Source organism: Oryzias latipes, chromosome 11 (genome assembly GCF_053564925.1).
Source record: "Oryzias latipes strain Hd-rR chromosome 11, Olatipes_Hd-rR_3.1".
Taxonomy (NCBI): domain Eukaryota; kingdom Metazoa; phylum Chordata; class Actinopteri; order Beloniformes; family Adrianichthyidae; genus Oryzias; species Oryzias latipes.
In genome coordinates, this window is record NC_136247.1 from 22,351,384 (window position 1) to 22,374,403 (window position 23,020).

Consider the following 23,020-nt stretch of genomic DNA (forward strand, 5'->3'; position numbering starts at 1 on the left):
ATATGGGGACAGCAAATTTTTACTTTCCAGGTAATACTGCAATCTCTCATTTATCATTCTTTCCATCACTTTACCAACATGTGATGTGAGTGCTATAGGCCTGTAATTTTCTGGGCTGCTCGGATCTTTCCCAGGTTTTAATATGGGAATAACCACCGCCTCTTTCCAATTGGTCGGCAATTTACCTTCACTCCAGACCCTATTATACATGTCCAATAATTTCAATTTCATTTTCCTACCTAAATGTTTTAACATAACATAACTTATACCATCCCTACCGGGTGATGTAATTTTAGATTTATGTAGTGCTAAATCCAATTCAAAGCAGGTAAACGGAGCATCCATGGTTGTCAAATAAGTGTTATCATCAAAGTCCTTGTAGTGCCGTTCCCTAATTTCATCTCTCCTCCCTTTCCTATACCCTGACAAATTCTCATTACTTTGACTTCTCACAAAAGTTTTAGCCAACATTTCTGCTTTATCCGTATCCGATATCGCCAGGTCATCACCTATTTTCAATACTGGATATTGTAACTCCCTCCTTATACCCTTCATTTTTCTAATCATTCCCCAAACCGTATTAACTGGAGTTGTTCGACCAATTTTATCACAAAAAGCCCTCCAGTACTCCCTTTTCTCCTTTTTAATAATCCTTCTTGCCTGTGAACAAAGTCTCTTATAATTCAACAGATTTTCATATGTGTGTGTCCGTTTTAAGAGTTTCAAACCCTTATTCCTATTCTTAACTGCTATCTTGCAGTCTTCAGTCCACCATGGAACATTTTTCCTCGTCATAGTTGCTTTACTTCTCGGAATTGTTTTTTGCGCCGCTGAAATTATTAAATTTCGAATTTTCTTTTCCATTTCTTCAGCCGTACTCTCCATACTAATGTTTGAACATTCCTCATCACACATAAAAGTAAATTCACCCCATTTTGCTTTATGAAAAAGCCATCTTCCTTCCTTTCCATTACTTGGTGGTTCTCTATCACCACCAACCCTAGAGAACACAGGATAATGGTCACTCCCCATTGTGCTGTTGTGTACATTCCACTCACTACCCCCTGCCAAAACGTTTGAAACAAAAGTAAGATCTAGTGCTGACATATTCCCTGTTCGAACATCAGTTCTTGTTCCTCTCCCATCATTGAGACACACCAAGTGTAATTCATCCATCAAATCCTCCAATACCTCACCATTAACATCTGTCACCTTCCCCCCCCATAATGTGCTATGTGCATTAAAATCCCCACAAACAATGACATGCCCAATGTCTAGATGAATAATTGATTTAAGAAGACTGAGATCTAACTTTTTGCATGGATTATAGTAATTAACAACGTTTATTCTCCCCAGACCAATATAAATTTCAATGCCAATAAATTCTTCTTGTGTCCCTATCTTAATCACCCTGTAATTGAAATTATTTTTTATAAATGTGGCACAACCACCCCCACCTCCCTCTGCTCTATCACACCGGATTCCCGTATATTGGGAAATTCTAAAATCTAAATTTGGCCTTAACCACGTCTCTTGAATACATATAATATCTGGTTTTTGATCCAGGTCATCTATACACTTTTTCAATTCCTGTCCATTTGCCAATAAGCTCCTTGCATTCCATTGAAGTATAAGAACCATTTACTATCCCACACTTCCCACCTCCTGACTAGACTGGGCACTAAGGTTATTCCGAACCTCTTCCCATGTCAACTCATCGATGTCCAAATGGTTCGCTGCTGCTTTTAGGAAAGCACTTCCGTGTAGCGATTGCGTTTATAAAATAAAAGTACTTTTAAACTTTGATTATGATTGTTTTTGTTTAATCGAAATTGTATTTCTCATTTTGACTTGATTTGAGTTAAGTTATAGTTAGATATAATTAAAAAAATGGGTATGGTTGTGTTTCTTTTATTTACCACAATGTTTGCAAAATCCTCCACGATTATTATTATAATTATTATTATCATTTATTTTTTTTTTTACAATGTTCTCACCTTTATGTTAACTTATTGATTTCAACAAAACGCAATGTTTTGTGTATCTCAAAGGAGTAGTTGTGGAATGTAATAGTCTCTCTTTTTGCATTAATTTGGCAGATTTATCAGTAAAAGGAAACCAAAAATGTACCAGTAGAATTATTTGTTATTACACTAATTCGTCTATTTTCTTAGCCTTCTGCAGCCCTTTGGGGGGTCCCAGGGCCACCAAAGCCTGTCCAGGCTACAGTACACCCTGGACAGGTTTTCTGCCAGGATTTGAACCACTGTTCACTGGGCAGCCCCTTTTGTAGAATCTTGTATTGGAAACCAGTGAGAACTCTAAAATGTTTTTTCTTACAACAAAATTATTTAAATAATTAAATTGGGAATTAAATTGAAGTGATAAAATAATTTGCTACAAAAAGTGTGTTTTGCAGGTTCTCCACTCACTGTGACTGCGTCAAATATTTTTCCACAAAGTGTATGTTTTAAAATTGTGTTCACGTGGAAAAAGTTCAACTCTCATGCTCTTTTTTTTGTTCTGCAGTTTTTCTCTACATGTTAAAATGTTCATTTCAAAGGGACCACAGAAACTATAAATGCACCGCAGCTTTATTTTGACATTTTTATAGAACGCAGGACAAGTTGAAAAAAGAAACGGAACAAAAAAAAACATTAAAGCAACCTGATATAATTACCAGTTCAAAATTGAAGTAAAATGTGTCATAAAAGTTATTAACAAAAACATCTTCAATAAATGAAAACTATCTAGCGCAAAAAAAAAAATAGATAAGTGACTTTGTTTATAAAGATGTTTAGAAAGTAACATTTCAAAATTAGTTTTAGAAATAAAGCTCATTGACAAAAATAGATGTCTTCCATGTAACGACTGACACATGTGTTGTTTTTTAACTAAGCATCAAGCTCACTGTAGGGGTCCTGGGAGCGTGGTGTTCATCACCGGGTCCGTTACCTCTGGTACCTGTTAGGGTCTCTTTGCTCATCCAAAATTTTAGCTTCTTCTTCTTACTAACCTAATATATTACACAAATAGGTTTAGCAGGTAGTTATAAGGAGCATGGATATGAATTGGTTAGTTCAAAAGGGGCCCAAGTCCAAGAGGTTTGTTTTTCCAGGAAATTATTTAATTGCATAGCTTAAAGGGAGGCTACACCAAATGATTAATGCTTTACCCAGATTTAGCACCAGTTCAGAGCTTACAAATGCTATAATAATGACACCTCACTTCTATAATTTTAGAGCACTAGCAAACTAGAGTCTCTGGACTTGGGCCCTTCTTGAATTAAACAGGGGTGCTGCCATCTATGGGATGAAGCAAAACCGATGCAAGAGAGGCCCAAGTCCAGGAATTTTGCACTTTATGCATTTTAAATGTCAAGCATAGTCAAAACATTACAACGGACTTGGGACTTATTTCCACATAATCAGATAGCTTTTCCCTTGAAGACCATAGAACAGATAATATCTCTATTTTGAAAAATTGTGGACTTGGTCCCCATTTGAACTAACTGATTCATATGTATAGATCAGTTAATTAAACAGCAAACAGGCACATTTTTTCCTAACTGATCAATCCTGCAACAGACATGAATTCTGAGCAAAATCCCAGGCGATGGAACTTTACATCCTTCCATTTGGACTGATCGATCTTGAATTGTTCAGACTAATAACGTCAGACAAAAACATGCTTAAACGATTAAACCAATCACTTGTTAAAGGCTATCGGAATAATCAGACATTAGGTTTTTATTGTCACTGAAATTGAATTGCATTTTTATTAAGAAAGCAAATTAATAGCAAAATAACAAAATCATATCAGTTTCATGGTGAATCTGCCCGTCTCCATGTAGCTGCCCGCTGCTTTATTGCTGCTGCTGGACACGGCACTTCTTGGCACATATGCGATGGTGGCTGTGTGTTTAATCTGCCCTTTGCCTTTACTCCAGAAGAACATGAAAACGAAGCACACGCTCACAGAGCTGAAAAACGACAGAAACCCAATCGTCGCTGCTATCAGGAGCGTCTTGACATCAAACGGGAGCTTGGGATTTCCGATCCCGCCGGGGGAGGGCGATGGAAGGACAGACCAACCATGAAGAGCAAAGCGGTTTTTGGAAGGTGATGGCAAGGCTTGGACGTGAAGGCTGACGCGCAGGCTGTCGTTTCCTCCGGCATTGGAAGTGACGCAGATGTAAGCGCCACTGTCGTGTGGCTGAGCAAAGCGGACCTCCAGCGTGCCGTTGGTGAGAGCCCGTATTCTCCCGACTGGTGGGACTTGTCTTAGCTGAGGGTTCAGCCAGTGGATGGAAGGAAGGGGGTCGCCTTCTGCACCGCAGTGGAGCACTGCTGTGTGACCCTGGTCCACCATCACATCTTGGCGTTTGCTGTTCAGGATTCGAGGCCTGTGACAGGTGAGAAGTTTCAGGAGTTCGTCGTCAGAGAAGTCCAGAAAATTCCAGCCCTGCAGCTGGACTGAAGTGGTGCAAGTCGGCGGATTCCCCCCAAAATCCAGAAGCAGTCGCCTCCGCACCACCCAAAGCAGTCGGCAGTCGCACGCCAGCGGGTTTCCGTCGAGGCCAAGAGCTTTTAAGCCGTCCGCCGACTGGAACGCCCCCGCCTCGAGGGTGGTGAGATGGTTTCTTGACACGTTCAGCAGATTTAAATGCAGCAAACCCTCAAAAGCTCCAACTTCGACCTGGATCAATGATCCGCCCACTAGATGGAACTCCTCGAGGCGGAGTAAATCTTTTAGCAGGTTCCCGTGGATGTAGGTGATTGGGTTAAAAGAAAGGTCAAGATGCACAAGATACACAAGGTGATGCAAAGGGACGTAGGGGACACCACCAAGGTTACAGTGCGTGATGCTCAGGGACGTGAGATTGAGTCCGAACAGACTATTTGCAGACAAGCGCTCCAATCTGGGGCACTGAGAAACGACGAGGTCTTTCAGTTGTACTAGGGAACTGAAAGAGTGGTTTGGCAGAGTGGTCGTTCCCAGTCGCCGAAAACTGAGGCTTCTCAACCGACCGAGCTGATTTAGAGCTTCAGTTGGCACCACAGTGAGATTAAAGCCATCAAGGTCCAGCTCTCGTAAACTGGAGAGTCCGTAAAAGGCTTGATGAGAGATAAAAACGAAGCTATTGTCTGACGCTTTGCAGAACTGGAGGGATGTTAAGTCCCTAAAAGTAAAGTCCAGGAACACAAGAAGCTGATTACTACTTATGTCAAGCAGCTTTAAGCTGCTCAAACCAACAAAAGCTCCAACTGGAATGATCTTCAGGTGATTGTGTGAGATGTTGAGAGTCAGGAGGTTCTGCAGGCCCAGAAAGGCGTCAGCTTCAATCAGTACCAGCAGGTTGTTGCTTAAATCCAAGTGCAGCAAAGGAGTTAGCATGTGGAACTGCTGGTGCACCAGAGTCTTGATTGCGTTCTTGCTCAAGTTGAGGAGCTTGGCTTCCTGCGGGAGGCCGTCAGGCACGGAGGTGAGCTGGCTGCCCCAGCAGTCTATCACCAGCGCAGAAGAGTTGCAGCGGCAGGACGGTGGACACGCCCTGCTGGTCTCAGAAGATGAAGTCACTGCCGCAATCAACAAAGACAGAACTCTCCAGCGTATCCAGAACTGGGCGGGAGTCACGCTGAACATCTGATGGCATGCGTGAGGGAAGGAGCGCTGACAGAAGACAAACGAAGAATGATGAAACCTGAAACACATAAAAAACACACAACGTGTCTTGATTTTAGTCATTTGTTGCAGTAAAATCTTGCCTTTCTTGGTGAAACCATGCCATAATCTAGCCCGCCAAATAATGAATGAATAATGAATAATGAATAAATGATATTGATTATCTTTTACTTTTTCTTTCCAAGTAATTCTAGTGTCTCCCCAAAGATGGTGCAAAACGCATAAATAGACCTTTGTTCAGGTGCATAAACTTGGAAGATTTGTGTGTTTTCCGGGTTGGACAGGCAGTTTTTCCAATTATTCCAATGTGACCTGAACGCAGCATTTCTCTAAATTTACGTTTTCCCCTGGCGGACATCAACCCATTGGTGCAAATTGCCATAAATCAGAAAAAAAGTCACAGTTTTGGCGTTAAAAACTACTAAATGCACGTCATCGCCCCGCATCCCCTCTGGAAATGCTTATTCGAATTGAGATATGCAACAGTTGTCGCAGGGTGGATGTGAAAAAAGGAAAATGCAATCCCCTCTTTGCATTTTTGTTTTAATTATGACAGAATAAGTGGTTTTTAAGTAGAAATGAAAAAGCATTTTGAAGTATTGATTTTTCATTTTATTTATTTATTTATTTTATTTTTAATTATGAGTCATTTGATGCAGTTACATTTTGAAAATGAAAAAGCTTTTCTGTTAATCCATTTTAATTGTCAAATTAGACATTTCTAAATGAATTTGGCTACACATTTAGCAGAGAACTTTTTGAAAATGAAATGTCACATTTTAATTAAGTGTCAGAATAATCAATGTTGAAGAAGAAAACAAAAAAGCATTTTAGTGTATTGGTTTTTCATTTTTAATTTTTAGTTAAAAATGCAGCTTTATTTTGAAAATGAAAAACCATTTCTAGTTTTGGCTTTTATTTTTAATTATGCTACAGAATCGCTTCCGTATTTCTCAAGAACAGACAGCAAAGCAAAAAAAAAAAGAAAAAAGCAGAAAAGTGTTCTCTAGAAAAATGTTAATTTTAAATATCAGAAATGTTTAGCCCAGGGGTCTGAAACCTTTGACGCTACATGAGTCAATTGAGCCAGTTTCTTACTGACTAGAACCCAGCAAGAGCCACAAAGCTACACTTTATTGTGTAGAAAATACACTATTTATATTTTTGTAGAAGTTAGGGATTTTTATAATAAAAATATAGCATTTAAAAATTTGCAAAATTTGAATTTAACGATATTTTCTGTATAAAAATGTTTTAATTTATTTTATTTTAGATGGAAGTATACAGAGCCACTCAACTTTTGTACTTTTATGTCACTTCAGGGACTCCGTAGAAACACAAATAAATACATCTTGTGTTGAATAAATTTGTCCTGTTCCAGCAGATTTACTGGAATTAAAAATGCAGAAAAGTCTGTCCTTTATCCTGTTTCTTCTTTTTCAATTGAATACAAACATCACAACAGTTGTGTTGAATCCATTAAAATTGTCCCATACATGTAAATGCATTTATGTAAGAACATTGACCCTGAACAGCAACTAAATACTTTTGTGCAGCAGAAGATAACATTTGCTTTATTTTGAGATATATAATGAACAGATCTGAGAGTAGATAAAATCTTTTACTATCATTTTAGTCAATTGTCTGATTTGTTGGCAATTATGAGGAGAGGAAAATCACATAAAACCTCTTGATTCTAGTGGAATCTTAGCAGTGGTACAGAGAAAATCAAGTAATTTTACTAATATCTAAAATCTAAACATAAATGAATAAAACTTCAAAAAGATATTGTTTTTTCAGATTGTAACTATTTTTCTTTTAAGCCAAAGAGCCAGAATAAAGTGATAAAAGCAGCACATGTGGCTCCAGAGACTCAGCTTGCAGACCCTGGTTATTCTGTATTATTGATTGTTTGCTGCATTAAATCTACAAAGATCTAGTGATTGTGTTTCACCCGACAATCAACAACTTGAGCCGGTTTGGCTTCACTGAGACCATTTTGAAGTGTGATTTTGTTTAAACAACATGGTCAATAGAATTCCCATAATTATAAGTTAATCTTGGACTATCAAGATGTAGTTAAACGTGCTAATTCAGAGAGTCAAGAAATAAAAAATAATTTAATTTGCACTTTTGCATTTTTACAAAATGCAACTTACTAGATGCATTCATTTTTTGTGAAAGAGAAATCAGAAAAATCTAATTTACGGATTTTAATTTTGTGTCCTTTTGAAATTATTTGTATTTTGTACATAAATAATCATCTGCATCAAATCATTCTGCTCAAAAGTTACCTTAGTTTAGAATGAAGCCCAAACACAAGTGAGTTTTTTCATCAGTCATCAATAACAACACTGTCTGATAAAAATTATTTTGAACTTTTTTTTTTGACTCAAAACAACAACTATTACATAAATCTCAATTTGCCAAATTCCAATAGAACAAAAAGAATACATTGCCAAGGTTTGGAATGAAAAGATCATGACCTAAAAATTATTACAAATGGGATCACATAACAGGGATGCTTCAATACAGCCACAAATGTATTTCTTTAATCCCCAAAAATCGTACAATAACGTTTCCTTTTTGAAGTACTTCTAATCCACCACTAGGGGGCAGAACGTTTATAAAAATGTGTGGAGATGGTATGCATGGTAGTGATGTTGTCACACTGTTAGTACACAGATAATCAGGAAAAAAACTCATCATGCAGTATGTTCTCACTCTGTGACAAGTGAACGTTTTCCTCAAATGCAAACTCTGTCTGGTGGCCACAAAGCAGTGAGGCTAAAGCTCACAGAGCAGTCGTCCTATAAAATGTGCAACATGCCTGGGGAATGCTGTTTGAACTGTCAGGAGAGAGGCAGAAATGAGCGACATTGCACTTGGAAGTGTGATACCACCTTCTACTTTGGCAGCTCTGCTCACACGTCGTACGGAAGGGTCAGCAGAAATTCAGGAAACAGACAGCAGGAGATGAGAACCAAATGATTTCAAGGCAAGTCGTTTGTGCAAAAAAACAATACATTTACCCCCAAAAAAACAGATTTTTTCTTCTCATGGTGTTCCTGATGAGAAAGAAAACCTTATTTTGAAAGATTCACCACATTGAAAAAACACATTTAACACCCCTTGATGCAAATATGCATCAAACCTTTTCAGGTCCAAAACCACCTCAGCATCTATAAAGGCAGAAGACTTTCATTTTTAACAACTGGATCTAAAACAGGATGCCAAAGAAGAGTAGATATAAAAAATCTGAAACGAAACTTTTATTTTAATGCTAATTTTATTTTGAAAAAGTTGAAAAAACAAAAGTGTTTGAAGGAACAGACAGCCTCAGACTGTTTTCAGCTGCAGAGACACACTTTAGTTTTCACAAATGGAAAATAATTACAGCAATTCTTTTTTTAAAGAATCAAAGAAATACGGCAACTCACCCTCTCAGAAAGCAGAACTTGTCATATGGATGTCTTCTTCATGCAAACCTGTTTTTTCTTGACGTTTATTGATGTTTTAACAAAAACAAAAAGACATTCCAGGATTTCCCATGAACCAATGGAAGTAAAATGAACAGATTAAATCAAAAAACAAGAAAGAAAATGTACCCCCCCCCCTCCCTTCTCCATTCGGAGACTCCTGAGGATGTTGGTGCTCGGTTCCCCTGTGGCTCCGCTGTCCTCATGGCAACAACAAGCTGGCTGCAGAATCGCAGGCGCTTGGTGCATGCTGGGGGATTATATGCACTAGCTGCTGGACTTCCTCCAACACATCGCACTGGATGACGGGAGGGAGACACGGGTCAGCCAAACGCAGAGATTTAGGAGCAACACCAGATGGGACTGAGATATGAATGTAGACACTTGGAAACAAAGATGCATCTTTGAGAAAATTTGGGAAGTAAGAGATTAAACCAACGACAGAAAATCCCTCCGGAATTAAAAATAAATGTATTCCCTCTGAGATATTTGTTTGAATACATAGTATTAGTGTTGCCTTGCAAATAATACGCACTTTTAATCCTTTTTGTCAAATCTTTGGTAAACAAAACACAAAAAATGAACATTGTGACGCTTCAGGGTAAATGAATTTTGGGTTAGTCTTGTTAAAAGACTAAACTGTTAATGAAAGAAAACTCGACAATTAGGCAGTTTAGATAAGATTAAATACACAAATCCAACTTTTAAACAGAAAAAATTGTAATCAAAGACTGCTATAATGTAAGAAAGTGGCTTCTAAAGCAGAATGATTTTGAGTAATAAAAAGTCTCTGACCCACAGGGCTTTGTTTGGACACTTAATATTAAGGATGGCCAATTTATCTCTCTTTATAACGCAATGCAGAACCAAATGACCTTACAGAAGACATGAAACGGCAACAACAGATAGTTTAATCATCTAAATAAAGTAAAGGTAAAAATTATAAAAACAAATATACAAAAAAAACAAACGCAGACATGGATTGAATTCAATTGGAAAAAATGTCAAGATAAACACATTTTGTGGTTTTGTTTTTTTCCCCCAATCCTGAAGAAAACATCGTTTAACCTTTAAGCACCAGAGCTGCTGCCAGTCACCGCTACAGTGTTTGTAGGATCCCCATCAGCTGTGCTTAGCAGACGGCTGTCCTTCCTGGGAGGCTTCATAAGAAACACAAAAACATTCATAATGAAACATGCATCTCATTTTATGGTCATCCCAAAACATGCAGAATATAAACACATAAAATTCCCATTTTAAATACTCCCGCACCCCAAATCGTTATGCTTGAAATCAATTACACATTCAAAATTTGGAAATCACATTCAGCTTTTACCCAGACATGCACCTCATTTAAAATATGCTGCTCCAAAAGGTTTTTTGAAAACATAATTTGGACGTTTTTCCATTAAAAGCTGTTATTGCTCTAAAAAAAAATGTTTTTTTAAGAAGGAAAAATAAGAATGAAATGAAATGAAAATAAGAAGAATATCATGAAGTTCAGGAGAACAATCAGATTCTCCTCCATGATGGAATTGGACTCTGATCCTATCATCAACATGTCGACATATTCTCTGCCAAAGCTCAGATGATTGAACTCTTGACGTCCAAATCGTGCTGCTGCCTGACGAATGTGGACCCAATGTTAACATTTATCTATTTATTTAACCTTTATTTTACCAGGAAGTCCCATCTTCTTCAAGGGAGACCTGGTCACGCCGCAGGACCTCTGATGGCGTCTGTTCTTTGATTTAACACTGAAACCTGCGAATCACATTCAGTGTGAACGCAGATTAAACATGCTTTTCTGTTTATATGATTATATGAAATCCCTTTTTTCTAATATACCCATTCATAGTTATTATATAGAGTTTAATTTCATGCAAAGCTTTCACCTCCAGTCATCTAATGTTTGGGCGTTAAGCATCTTCCCCTCAGACACCTCATGGGTGATCCTCATGCTGGAAAAGGACCACTTCAGCAGAGATCACTGCGTAATAAAAAGCTTGTGCTGAGTCAGAAACTTGCCATCTGGTGCTTTACCTCAGGGAACCTGCGTTCATCAGCAGAACTCCGTCCAAACCCGGATTCTGGGAGGGCAAAGGTCAGAGACGCACGCAAGCAGGAGCGGAAGCCAAATCAGAGTTCAACATGGCATCATGGCTTCATTAGAGCAGCTCCCCTATGGGCGGGGCCACTTTGATGATTCGGGGTCATTTCCCAGACTGTGCTTTTTTTGTCTGATTGTATGAATTAAATGTAAATGAAAGAATTATGTGAAAGTAGAGAGGAAATGATACAAAAGCTCAACAGAGAACAACAAAAACAATGCACATGCGAGGAGTTTTTTTCTGGAATGGATTTTATTGTTATATGAATGCATATATGCATATGTGTAAATGCATATTATTCATATTATAATTATGTTAAAGTGTTTTAAGCTTATATTTCCTGTTCTTTCAACTCTTTCAGCTGCAGCACATGGTTTAGGGATATTTTAGGCCATGACAGCTGACAACAAATGAAATTCACATGACACGCTGCTACAGTTGATCGACTCGAGAAACCGGTTTCTTAAAAGGGTTTGCAAGAGGAAACTGAACTTCCTGTTTTGACCGTGAAAACATCTACTCTTCTGAAACTATCTGCATTTTTGTGGAAACACAACACGGCTCACAAAGTCTCAGTCAACGTGAGTAAAACTGTTTCTCTTTTTGGCATCTTTTTAGACGGTTTTAGCAGATTTTCTCCTCAAAGCTCTAATTTGTCTATGTTACTCAGTCATGAAACTGAGTAGATCTGTTCAGAAGAAAGTAAAGGGATTGCTGCAAAAGCTTCTGAATCTTTCTTTTTTTCGTTGGCACAGAGATCATACTGTCTTTTTTCTATATTTGGATGGCAAACTGAATGAGTTTTCATTAGTCAATCAAATTCTGGCTTAGTATTATTAAAGTCAGTATTATTAAAGTCTGTAGTTCAGTTAATGAAATGAAGAATTTAACATGCGTCTTCCAATTTTACACTTTGAATCCACAAAGAAAAGGGATTTACTTGTAAAATTATTTGGCTGTGATTTCTACTCAACAGTTTTTACTTATTATTGTGGTGAGAATTCAGTAACTTGCAACCCTGATGTAAAAAATTAAGACAATAAAAAGGAATAACTACAGATGACAACAAAATTTCAGAAGAACAGGCCTTGAGAAACAAAATGTTGCCATTGAGTTTCAGTAATCTGTGGCAATGTGTGGTAGCCCATCATTGTTTTTTTGCTTTTTTTGGCGCTACCCGGAAAAACAAAACTGTCAACTTAAATGAAATTATTAAATCAACTTTAAAAGCCCAGAGGAAATTGTTTTAAGTTTAGAATGTTGTTAGTTTTCATAAACTTTCCTTTTTTTCCAATTTTCCTTTTTTTCTTGACAAAAAACAAAGAAAAATGACCTTCGTAAATCAAATCTAGCGGAAAAATACATAAATTCCAGTTTTGCTTTTACTCCAGGTTAATGAGTAATATTGATTGACTTTATCAATGCGTACAAACTTGTATTTATTGAGGCTGAGGTAAACCTAAAACAGCGAAGAAGGAGACTTTAGTTTACAACAAAAATGTAAGATTTTCTATTTAGGAAAATAAATAAGCTAACTAGGTTATTTATACACATTATAAGGATGTCCATATGCTACTGCTGTTAGCTTAAAAAGTCCTATTTTAGAGCAACCTAGTAGGTTGTGGTTCACAGATAACAATAAAGTACCTTTTGTATTAGAAATCATTGTAAGAACTAAACCACACACAGTGACAAAACACATTGACTAAACCACTTCCACAAACCTGTAGCCTTGTGTATTCACATTTTTAAATAATTATGAAGTGTTATTATTTCCCAGCATCCTCTTTTATACCTCTTGTGAATGATAGTCTCATAATTTACACTGTGATTAGCACAATGACTGCAAAAGCTGGTTCTATAAAAAGTGATATTTTAACCTGGGTGTGTTTTGTGTTCTCTGCTTTATTCTATGTAATTCAAATAAGCGTTACTTTTGTAATCCAAAAGAATTCACACACGTGTGCCAAAAAGAAAATACGTAGTGACAACTGTAACTCAATTTCAAAGGTTTGTTTTCTGACAACAAATGTAAAATTCAACATAGCAGCTCTATGAGCTTGTGTGTTTCTTTCATGCATGTGTAGCGCCTTCAAGAACGAGCAAAACGCACATTTTCGCGCTCGCTTTCAGGCCTGTTGCAGTGTCGCTACCCGATACAAACGCATGTACCAGTTGGAAGCGACTTGGTATGAAATGTGAAAGCGGTGCTAATTCTGCTAATCTTCCTCCAGGCTTCTTATTTCAATGGCGCCCAAAAACGTTCATAGAAACTTGGGTAGCGACACATGGACACAACAGTTTTCATCACTCAAGCCCAGAACGCACATTTACGAGTTTTTACTTAGACTTTTCATTGAAAGTGGTCACGTGGACGCACGTTGCTCAAGCCGTAGTGAACTAAGCATGACATTTAAGGTCATTGTTCTTTATAACACTTAGATGGTGGTGGGTGGGATTAGATAGAATAAAAGCAATATTTTAAGACAAATTGAATTGTTTATTTAAACTCAAGACGTTTTGCAAAAAAGATCTTACAGTCAGTCACAGTGGTTCAGTTTGTCAAGTATCAGTCAAATAGAAACGCTGAAAGCTCTGTTTGTCTTGTCAGGATGCATCCTTTTTGTGCCGCTCTGCTTCTGGCTTTTTTCATCCATGGTCATTCCGTTCCTGATGTAAACCGTTTGTGGGAGGAGTGGAAACAGAAACATGACAAAAGTTACAGTAATCAGGTATGTTTTGGGAGGAAAACAAAAAAATACACACATTCTCCCCTTAATGTTCAGTGTTTACCAAAACAGTGCTTCTTAATATTTTCTAGACAGAGATGAATTTCAGAAGAGCCGTATGGGAGAAGAACCTGCATGTGGTGATGAAACACAACCAGCAGGCCACGGAGGAAAAACACAGCTTCACTGTAGGACTCAACCACCTGTCTGACATGGTAAACTTCTGCTTCTGCCTTTTAAACTTCCCCTTTTTCTATTGATTCATAGGTTGTCCACACAGCTAAAAGAAGATGGATTAGAAAAATAACACAAGTATAAATGTTTGGCACAATTTGGGAACAATCTTTTCTAAGATCTACACATTTTCTTTATATTTCTTGACTTTGCTGACAGTTTTATTCACAGGCTTTCTGCTAAATGCAGCTTTCAACTCATATTTCTGCATCCAGTGGGTGTCCTACTTGAGTAAATGAAGCTTAAAGAAGCAATGCACTCAACCAATTGGATGAAAGGCTTCAATGCTTCATGAAGCTTCATATGTCCATCACTAGTCAGTAAGAAGCCAGTACACGCACCTTACTGATGGCGTTAGGGCATCGTGAGACAGTGTCACCGGTGCTTCACAAATACATCCAACTTCCTTAAATATACTTCACGATACACTTACCACATTCAGGACAATAGTACGTTCTATTTTCATGGAGTACCTTTAAGGTGGCTGTTTGAGCCTCGAGGGAACTGCAAGACACTCCCCTTAAGATGCAACCGCTCCTCTCTATAACTCCAAAAATCCACAGCATCAGTACCGGTCAATCCCCCAAATAGATGCATGGGACTAAGCCTTTAGTTGGCCAGTGAATAACTTTATTATTCCTTTAAAACAACTGGATGAGGTGAACAGGAAGAGGGAAGTCTGGGTAATTGATAGATAATGAGTGGGACAGCATTCACGCAAATAAAATTGCATCAATTGAAAAGAATTTCCAAGAAAAACATGAAATAAACAGTAACTTGATGCATACAGCTCTGCTCACATGGATAATAGTAAATAAAAAGAAAGTTTACTACAATTAAAATATACATTAAAACAAATTAGTAACAAGAACAAGTCATTTTCTTAGTGAAAGTCTCAAGTCACTGTATGAGCCATGTTGGAATTCATTACACAACCTTTACTTTAAATATCTGTGGGTTCCTTCATTGTGTCATTTATCACAAAATCTTATGCAAAGCAATGACCAACAGATAGGGATTAAAATTGTTAATCCATACTGCATGTAAACACTCTAAAGAGCTTCCACAGTGGACGTTTGTGCAAAATGAATGTCTTCGTGCGGCGGCGTTAATCTGCACTTAAACCTCCGTTCTGTGCGCTTCTTTAAAACCAAAACCTATAGAGTAATTCCAATCTCTTTGCATCCAATCTGATTAGTTTAATCCAGCCTGGGTCTGGCTGAGCCTGGACAGTCACTGGCGTGTTACACAACTCTCATATGAGCAGCAGTATGTCTGGGAGGGCTAATGAATTTATAAGCTAACAGACATTTGAGAGCATCAACACAGCCGTGCAACATGTGCAACCGCATATGAGTGCACTGAATGCACTGTATGGCTGTTATTCTTTTACTCAAGAAACTGATGCATTCAGTGTTCACATCTCAGTTAAATGTCGTCATATACCAAGATAGAGTTTGATTAATTAAAACATGCAGATAATATGTTTGGAGAAAGGGTCAGAGTATACATTTTCTGAAAACACAAGTAACTTAAAAATGAAAAAAGATGGAGATGGTTTCATGAGGAGGAGTTGATGAAAAAACAACAGCAATGAAACCCTGAAGCCTGGATGGGCTGTGACGTGCTGACTCTGCAGGAACCTGGCAGACGTGTGGGACACACAAACAAGCTCTTGGCCTGCTGTCAGAGGACAGTGCATAACAGTTCTATTAGTTTCTGCTGCAAATATGAGCACAAACGCAGAGCGGCAGAGGCAGGAGCATGGCAAAACGGAAAAGGTCTAAGAGGATTTGGACAAAAAGGGGAAACTCAGAAAAAATTTAGATTAAAAAATATACAAAAACAAAACAAGTTTCAGGAAAGACAGAGATTATTGACGGGAACATTAGGTAAACATTGGAAAGTTAAAGGGATTAAAGGAATTGCAGCAAATTCTAAATGAAATATCTTGGTTTTATGACAAAAAATATTCAACATATCTGGAGGTTCTTTTTTCACAAAATAACATTTTGCAGAAATATTTAAAAAAATTATATTTATGATTAGTCAGTTTACATATTACAAAGTTTAAAAAAAAAAAATAAACACAAAGTAAATACAGTTTTGACAGTGTATTACCTCATGTTCTTTTTCAGAGTTTAGCTAAAGTTGTGTTGAAAATCATACAGGAAGTTTTGAACATTATTTTCTTTTTGCACAATGTGACAATTCACTGATCAGCTGTGTTGAAAGTAAGAAACAACGTGAATGTAATTAAAGTCCATCTTTTGATCTATTTTAGAAGAGGTCTTTTAAATATAATTATGCCGTTTTTGGCCACATCTGAAAACCTGTGTCATTTTCTAGAGCCTAGTTTCTGCAGAGCGGCAGGGGTTCATTAGAACACCCCCTCTGAGTTGACCGATGCTTCCCGACATCCTTCTGTTTAAGGCTGTGGCACACAGCCACTTCGTTTGTTTTGTGCGTTTTCTACGTATTACATTTTGGTCTTTTGTGACATGACACTTATGAATTATCACATGCCTGATAATTCATAAGTGTTGCCTTTGTCATTGGTCGACGTGCACAGCTGGTCAACGGTTTTGGCCGACGGGTCTTTATCTTAGTTCGGTTTTCAGCTTTCGAACATTTTTGGTCAATTAAGCAGTTTACACGCATTCAATTACTACATCAATCTTCCACAAGTGTGGGTGATTTCTGCTAGATGCATACGCAAATGTGTGGCTTCCCACGACCAGTCCACGTGACAGACTTTTGACGCATGAACCATCGACGTATAACTTTTATATCGTGGATACAGCGCACATATCACGTTCAAATTACGTAACTGACGCACAAATCAAAGATGATGTTTGCGTTGTTTGTTCGTACTTATTCCATGGTTTTAACGTGGTTCATTCATGTACCTGCGAAAATTTCTCGTAAAGACTTCAACTTTTCTTGCTTTTTCACATGTATTCATTCACACATGACGAACTTTCATCACTTATTTCAATGAAAAGAGGTGAGTTTAATGTTATGGGGTTTTTATTTTTAATATTTATTTTTTACATGCTGTTTTTGACGTTAAGACAGCTGAGGAAATAAACGAGAAGCTCAATGGCTTCAAGATGGAGGAACATGCCGACTACAGAAATCACACTTCAAAGCTATCAAGCGGCGTATCAACACCAGCGAGCGTAGACTGGAGGAAGAGCGGTCTGGTCGGTCCTGTCACGAACCAGGTAAGAAGCTGCCAGCAGACAGCGCACATCCCCACGTGAGACCACTGCAGTTCAAACGTCTCTGTGCTGTAGGGTTTGTGCGGCTCGTGCTGGGCTTTCAGCTCTTTGGGGGCTCTGGAGGGCCAGCTGAGAAAGCAAAGAGGAGTCCTGGTTCCACTGAGTCCACAGAACCTGGTGGACTGCAGCACTGTGGACGGGAACCTCGGCTGTGGAGGAGGCTACATCACCAAGTCCTACAGCTACGTCATCCGAAACAAGGGCGTCGACTCGGAGGAGTTTTACCCATACGAACATCAGGTCAAACTCTAGTAAAACTGACCATTGTCTCTGCAGATGATCTCTTCTGCGCGAAAAACGGAAAAATGTACCCAAAAAAAGTTGTATTTATCAATTAAATGTACAGATTTGATTACCGGTAATGTAATTTTTTAGGAAAACTATCAGAATCAGAAGCCTTTATTGTCATTGTACATAATAATACAACGAAGTTGTAGCAGCCCTGGAGTAGTAAAATACTGTAAATCTAATCAAAAAATGTACAAGAACCAATAAAAATACAAGTATGAAAAAATAGAATAAGGTGAAGTGCAGCACAATATCAGCATATCAGCAGAGAGGCTACATTTAGTCAAACTACCGGTGCTACCAATATTTATTTGAATAATGAGGAAAAGAAATGGTAGAACAGTTAAAATATGTATGTTGACAATTCTGCAAATGTTTTGTTTGTTTGCAGAACAGGAAATGTCGCTATTCTGTGACAGGAAAGGCTGGTTATTGCTCCAGCTTCCACATTCTTCCACGGGGAGATGAGGGCGCTCTGCAGGCCGCAGTGGCTGCAGTGGGACCAGTCGCTGTAGCCGTGAACGCCATGTTGCCATCTTTCCATAGCTACAGAGGAGGTGAGGCCTGTCCTGGCCAGAGATTTGGATTTGGAGCTTTAAATTCACAAAAAATCTCAACTTAAAAATTGAAAGTCAATAAAAGAAAAACTTTTTGTTAGAGTTTTTTCTGCATAATTTTGATGAAAACTGTGTTAATTACTCTTTATTTTTGTCCCTTAAAATGTCTTTCAACCCCAATATTTTGCCATTTTTAAAAACATTTTTACCTAAAGGTCTAAAACATTTATTAAACTTATGTCATTTTTTGACAGCTGCCATTTATTTCCCAAAATTTTCACTTTAGCACTTCTTGTGCTTTTAATTGACTTTAAATTAACTTTTAATTACAATTTAAGAAACTGACATTTCTTTACATACTGCGTGAAAACAGTTTACTTATTTATTTGGCAGTACATTTTTTCCTGAGTTATATATTAGTTGGTCGTTTTTCCAAATGTGTATCTGTTTTATATATATATATATAACAAACCTTTTTTTTTTTTAAATAGTGTCAATTAAATACATTTGTCACTATGGGTGAAATTATTACAGATAACGTCAGAAAATTGAGCCATTTGCAGTTTTATGAAGTCATCTCAGAGCATTTGTACGCAGCTCATCCATTTTGGAATATCTAATCCATTCATATTATTCTACATTTTGGAGACTAACCTTTTAACAATTATTGTACTGCATTTTCACATACTTATATTTTCATTGTTACCGACATGTTCTTTTATTTGTAGGTTTGTACGATGACCTCCAGTGCAACTCCATGCTGGTAAACCATGCTGTCCTGGTTGTGGGGTATGGCAGTGAAGCAGGACAGGACTACTGGCTTGTGAAAAACAGGTAGACTGTCTCTTTCCAAGCAACATCAGATTTAAAAATAAACCTAGCCTGCAATTACTGTTTGATCTTTGTAATAAATTGGAGTATTTCTCATGGTTCCAGCTGGGGGTCTGGATGGGGAGAAGAAGGCTTTATTCGGATTGCCAGGAACAAGAGCAATCTCTGCGGCATTGCAACGTTTGCAGTCTACCCTTCACTGTAGATTTTCATGAAAGTCTATTTAAAGTTCCACCATTTTAAAAGCCTTCCCTGTGGTCTTTTCATCCTGATTATGCCGTTTTTAGCATGACATAACAAATAAAAAAAATGTAAACAGCATTTTTTTCATCTGCTCCCAATTCACAACAATCTGAATAAAGAAAACTCAAAATGTAATTTTCTTTATGTCCTCCGTCATCAGAAAACTGCTACAAGAACATATAAAAAACAAAACATTTCACCATTCTCATTGGAGTTTAGAGTTAAAAACCAAAACAAGTGTCTTTTGCATATTGTACATTTTTATTTAAATAGTATGCTTGATAAAAGTTTTTATTATGGTGTTAGAATACCAACTTTCTTTTTTATGTTTTTTTGTATGTGTTGAAGTACATTTTATGCAAAATAAACATTACATGGAAAAATACAACACTGCTCCAACCTTTTCTTTTCTTAATTCAGTATCTGATCTCTGTTCTACCATCTTTTTGAAGCTTTTGGTTCCTAGGAAGGCAGATCAAACTAAAATGACTACAACACATGTTTAGTCTGAACCAGGGCAAACTTTTTGACTCATGGGCCACAAAGGGTTTTTAAAATTTAACCAAAGGGCTGAACCCGGAGTAGATCCGTGGAGCGTTTTTGGTAATCCACCTCATACACTAACATGGATAAAAACATGCTTTAATTTTGATTGAAAACACATTTAAATACTTTAAAACAGATCATCATAGAGTTTTTAATTTCAAAACTTTGATTGGACTCAAAATGTTATCTCATCAAAACCAAAATTGTAAAATGTCATAATCCCCTGAAGCATTCGTTTATGTTTAATTTCAGTTTCTGTCATTTGATCTCTGGAATTATTTAAGAGGCAACAGTCAAACGGTTCATTGCACAGGCAAGAAGGCAAAAGTTAAGTTTATTGATATGATGGGTTCTGTCAGTTCTATTTTTGGCTTTTAGAAGTTAAGCTAAAAAACCTATTTGATTTTTGATTTGATTTCCAAAGATGAAAAATACTTACATTCATAACCATGGTGGCTCTTTTTGTGGCTTGTTTCTGCTGCCACCAAGTGGCCAAAACCTTCACCTTCATCGACCTGCATTTGATTTGTAAGGTGGCCACACTGATGAATTTAGGTGAAATAATTTATAAAAAAAATTAGTACTCCATGCTGTCTTTGAAACCAAGTGAAGATCAGGTATTTAGGAATCCACAGAAAAACCAGTTTCTGCCGGTTTCAATGAGAAATTGGCTTCACCTGTGTCCTCTCGTTCAGATGCCATTAACCAATCAGAGCTACCATAGTCTGATTTCTATAAAACGTTTTTGTCTGGTTCAGCTCCTGATGCCTGCCCACTGAGATCTTCCCACCTTGAAATGTTCTGGAGGCTGTTTTTCACTGTTCTGTGTGGATTTGTGCCTGCAGTCAGGTCACACCTGGATCAGCACTGGAACCTTTGGAAGAAAACGTACAGTAAAACGTACTCCCATGAGGTAAAACCCCAAACTTTTATGTCCACTCACTTCCCAAACAAATGCAATTCATTTTATTCTCATTTATATTTTTGTGTGTTTGAAGATAAAAGCACACTATAATCTGTTTACTTTTATTTAGAAGGAAACCATTAACTTCTCCCTGTAACCCTCAAGTCTGACAGCTTGTGTTGCATGTTCAATGTGCTGTGCTCCAGATTGAGGAGTTTGGTCGCCGACGAATATGGGAGGAAAACCTGGAGATGATTAGCGTCCATAATCTGGAAGTTTCCCTCGGCTTGCACTCCTATGAGCTGGCAATGAACCACTTGGGTGACCTGGTCAGTGAAGGAAAATGTAACCGTGTGAAGATGAGTTGTTTTAAGTTAAAGTTGATGCATCAAGTTGCGATGTCTTTTCAGACCATCGAGGAGCTCATTGCGTCTCTGACGGGTACTGTCGCACCAGTTGGCCTGGAGAGAATTCATTATGATTTGGTTAAAATAAACACGTCTGTGCCTGAATCTGTGGACTGGAGGGAAGGAGGACTGGTGACTTCGGTCAAAACACAGGTAACCGGCGGGCGTACTACAAAAAGAAGCCTTCAAGAAATTGTTTTTTTTTTTTTAAAGTGTAATGTTTGAAAACGTCACACACTTATTTCTTAAGTGTCTTTTCTTTAGAAAAAAACACCTGTTTAGTACCTTTAAAATTCAGTGCGTCTTGACCCTCCACTTCAGGGTCGCTGTGGTTCTTGTTGGGCGTTCAGTGCAGTCGGGGCCCTGGAGGGCCAACTAAAAAAAACTACAGGCATCCTAACGTCCCTCAGCCCACAGAACCTGGTGGACTGTTCCACCAAATATGGCAACTATGGCTGCAAAGGTGGCTTCATGTCAAACGCCTTCCAGTACGTCATAAAAAACCAGGGCATCTCCTCTGATGCTGCTTATCCCTACATCGGAAAGGTGGGTCAGAAGAAACTTGGGTTTGCGTGAAACTGTGGCTTGAATTTTTAACTTTGAAAAACCTTTTTTTAGAGAGACAAATGCAAGTACGACTCAAAGCACCGAGCTGCCAACTGCACCGGATACAACTTCCTACCGAAAGGAGATGAGTTTGCACTTAAAGTGGGTGTGGCTACCATCGGCCCCATTTCTGTTGCAATTGATGCTTCGAGGCCCAAGTTTCTCTTCTACAGACATGGTGAGATGGTGTGCTTTGTCGTGGTTGACTTGAAGTATGAAGCTTTTTAACGCGTTTTCCTGACAGGTGTGTACAAGGATCACTCATGCAGCCACAACGTGAACCACGGAGTTCTGGTTGTGGGGTACGGCACGGAGAATGGAGAAGATTATTGGCTGGTTAAAAACAGGTTTGTAGGGCAGGTGGAAGAGTGCAACAACTATTCAAATTCTTGCATTTGATGTCCCTTTATCAATTATTTTTTTTCTTTTAAGTTGGGGCGAACGCTACGGAGATGGAGGATACATCAAAATGGCTCGGAACAGACGCAACCAGTGTGGCATCGCTCTCTATGCTTGTTTCCCGGTCATGTGATCAGGATTAGTGCTTTTGAATCTGTATGATGCATTTAAAATGTTTTTCTGTGTATTGGTTTTAATAATTCACTGAAAACACGTTTCTTGGAATAAAATGTATTTAAATTAAATACTTTGGTCCCAAATGTAAATCTGTCAATGTGGACAGTGTCGTTACCTGGATTAGGTGACAGGTAAATCAAAAGCTGCAGGGGCGTCTGCCCTTGAATACTTTGTCATTGCTCCCTATTTTACAGTTTTATCCTCTTGCTTTGAAATTGTCGTCCAGCTTAAGAACTTTAACTAGATCAGAGGTCTGCAACCTACGGCTCAAGAGTCCTATGTGGGTCTTTGGACACCCCCCCCCCCACCCCCCCCCCCCCCCATGTGGCTCTCTGGTTAAATAAAAATGTTTAGATTTTAGAAAGGAAAGTTAGCGGACTTATTCAACTTGCATGTTGAACTAGGACATTTAGATTTGATCCCATTTAGATTTTGTTTGTTGCACTGGTCAGGATAGGCTACGAGGGGAGGTAAGCTAGTGGGAGAGCGTGTTAAAAGATGGCTGGGAAGTGGGGGCAGGCTCACTCGGCACAGATGGTC

At 38.2% G+C, this 23,020-nt stretch overlaps 3 protein-coding genes across 4 annotated transcripts; 2 read left to right on the forward strand and 1 right to left on the reverse strand.

Annotated features, from left to right (window-relative positions):
- Positions 1–2,576: 2,576 nt before the first annotated feature.
- Positions 2,577–9,398, reverse strand: LOC101160249 (leucine-rich repeat and immunoglobulin-like domain-containing nogo receptor-interacting protein 1). The gene is made up of 2 exons (XM_011480773.4): positions 9,126–9,398; positions 2,577–5,704 (listed from the first exon to the last, which is right to left on the reverse strand). The coding sequence occupies exon 2, from the start codon at positions 5,644–5,646 to the stop codon at positions 3,814–3,816; it is 1,833 nt and encodes a 610-aa protein (XP_011479075.1). The 5' UTR covers positions 5,647–5,704; positions 9,126–9,398; the 3' UTR covers positions 2,577–3,813.
- Positions 9,399–11,694: 2,296 nt separating this feature from the next.
- LOC101160005 (cathepsin K) lies at positions 11,695–19,829 on the forward strand. 2 transcript variants are annotated; one of them, XM_004073967.4, is made up of 8 exons: positions 11,695–11,856; positions 13,887–14,007; positions 14,097–14,219; positions 17,313–17,465; positions 17,538–17,762; positions 18,202–18,367; positions 19,096–19,201; positions 19,304–19,829. In XM_004073967.4, exons 2-8 carry the CDS (start codon positions 13,888–13,890, stop codon positions 19,401–19,403), a joined length of 993 nt encoding a protein of 330 aa, XP_004074015.1. In that variant the 5' UTR covers positions 11,695–11,856; position 13,887; the 3' UTR covers positions 19,404–19,829. The 2 variants fall into 2 exon arrangements, with proteins under 2 accessions (XP_004074015.1, XP_078811125.1); XM_078954999.1 differs by having other exon boundaries at positions 11,778–11,856; positions 14,101–14,219.
- A 941-nt stretch (positions 19,830–20,770) lies between these two features.
- On the forward strand, positions 20,771–22,548 carry ctss (cathepsin S). The gene is given in 7 exon segments (NM_001104687.1): positions 20,771–20,900; positions 21,098–21,220; positions 21,302–21,451; positions 21,620–21,844; positions 21,917–22,082; positions 22,149–22,251; positions 22,337–22,548. Coding segments are annotated over 7 exon segments (984 nt in total). The 5' UTR covers positions 20,771–20,783; the 3' UTR covers positions 22,437–22,548.
- The last annotated feature ends 472 nt before the right edge of the window (positions 22,549–23,020 follow it).

What these genes read in the sequence shown, in the direction of transcription:
- LOC101160249 (XM_011480773.4), bottom strand. Translation starts at nt 5,646, where the DNA reads ATGTTCAGCGTGACTCCCGCCCAGTTCTGGATACGCTGGAGAGTTCTG.
- LOC101160005 (XM_004073967.4), top strand. Translation starts at nt 13,888, where the DNA reads ATGCATCCTTTTTGTGCCGCTCTGCTTCTGGCTTTTTTCATCCATGGT. An exon ending in TCGGTCCTGTCACGAACCAG is followed by an intron (nt 17,466 to 17,537) that starts GTAAGAAGCTGC and finishes TCTGTGCTGTAG; the next exon opens with GGTTTGTGCGGCTCGTGCTG. An exon ending in TACTGGCTTGTGAAAAACAG is followed by an intron (nt 19,202 to 19,303) that starts GTAGACTGTCTC and finishes TCATGGTTCCAG; the next exon opens with CTGGGGGTCTGGATGGGGAG.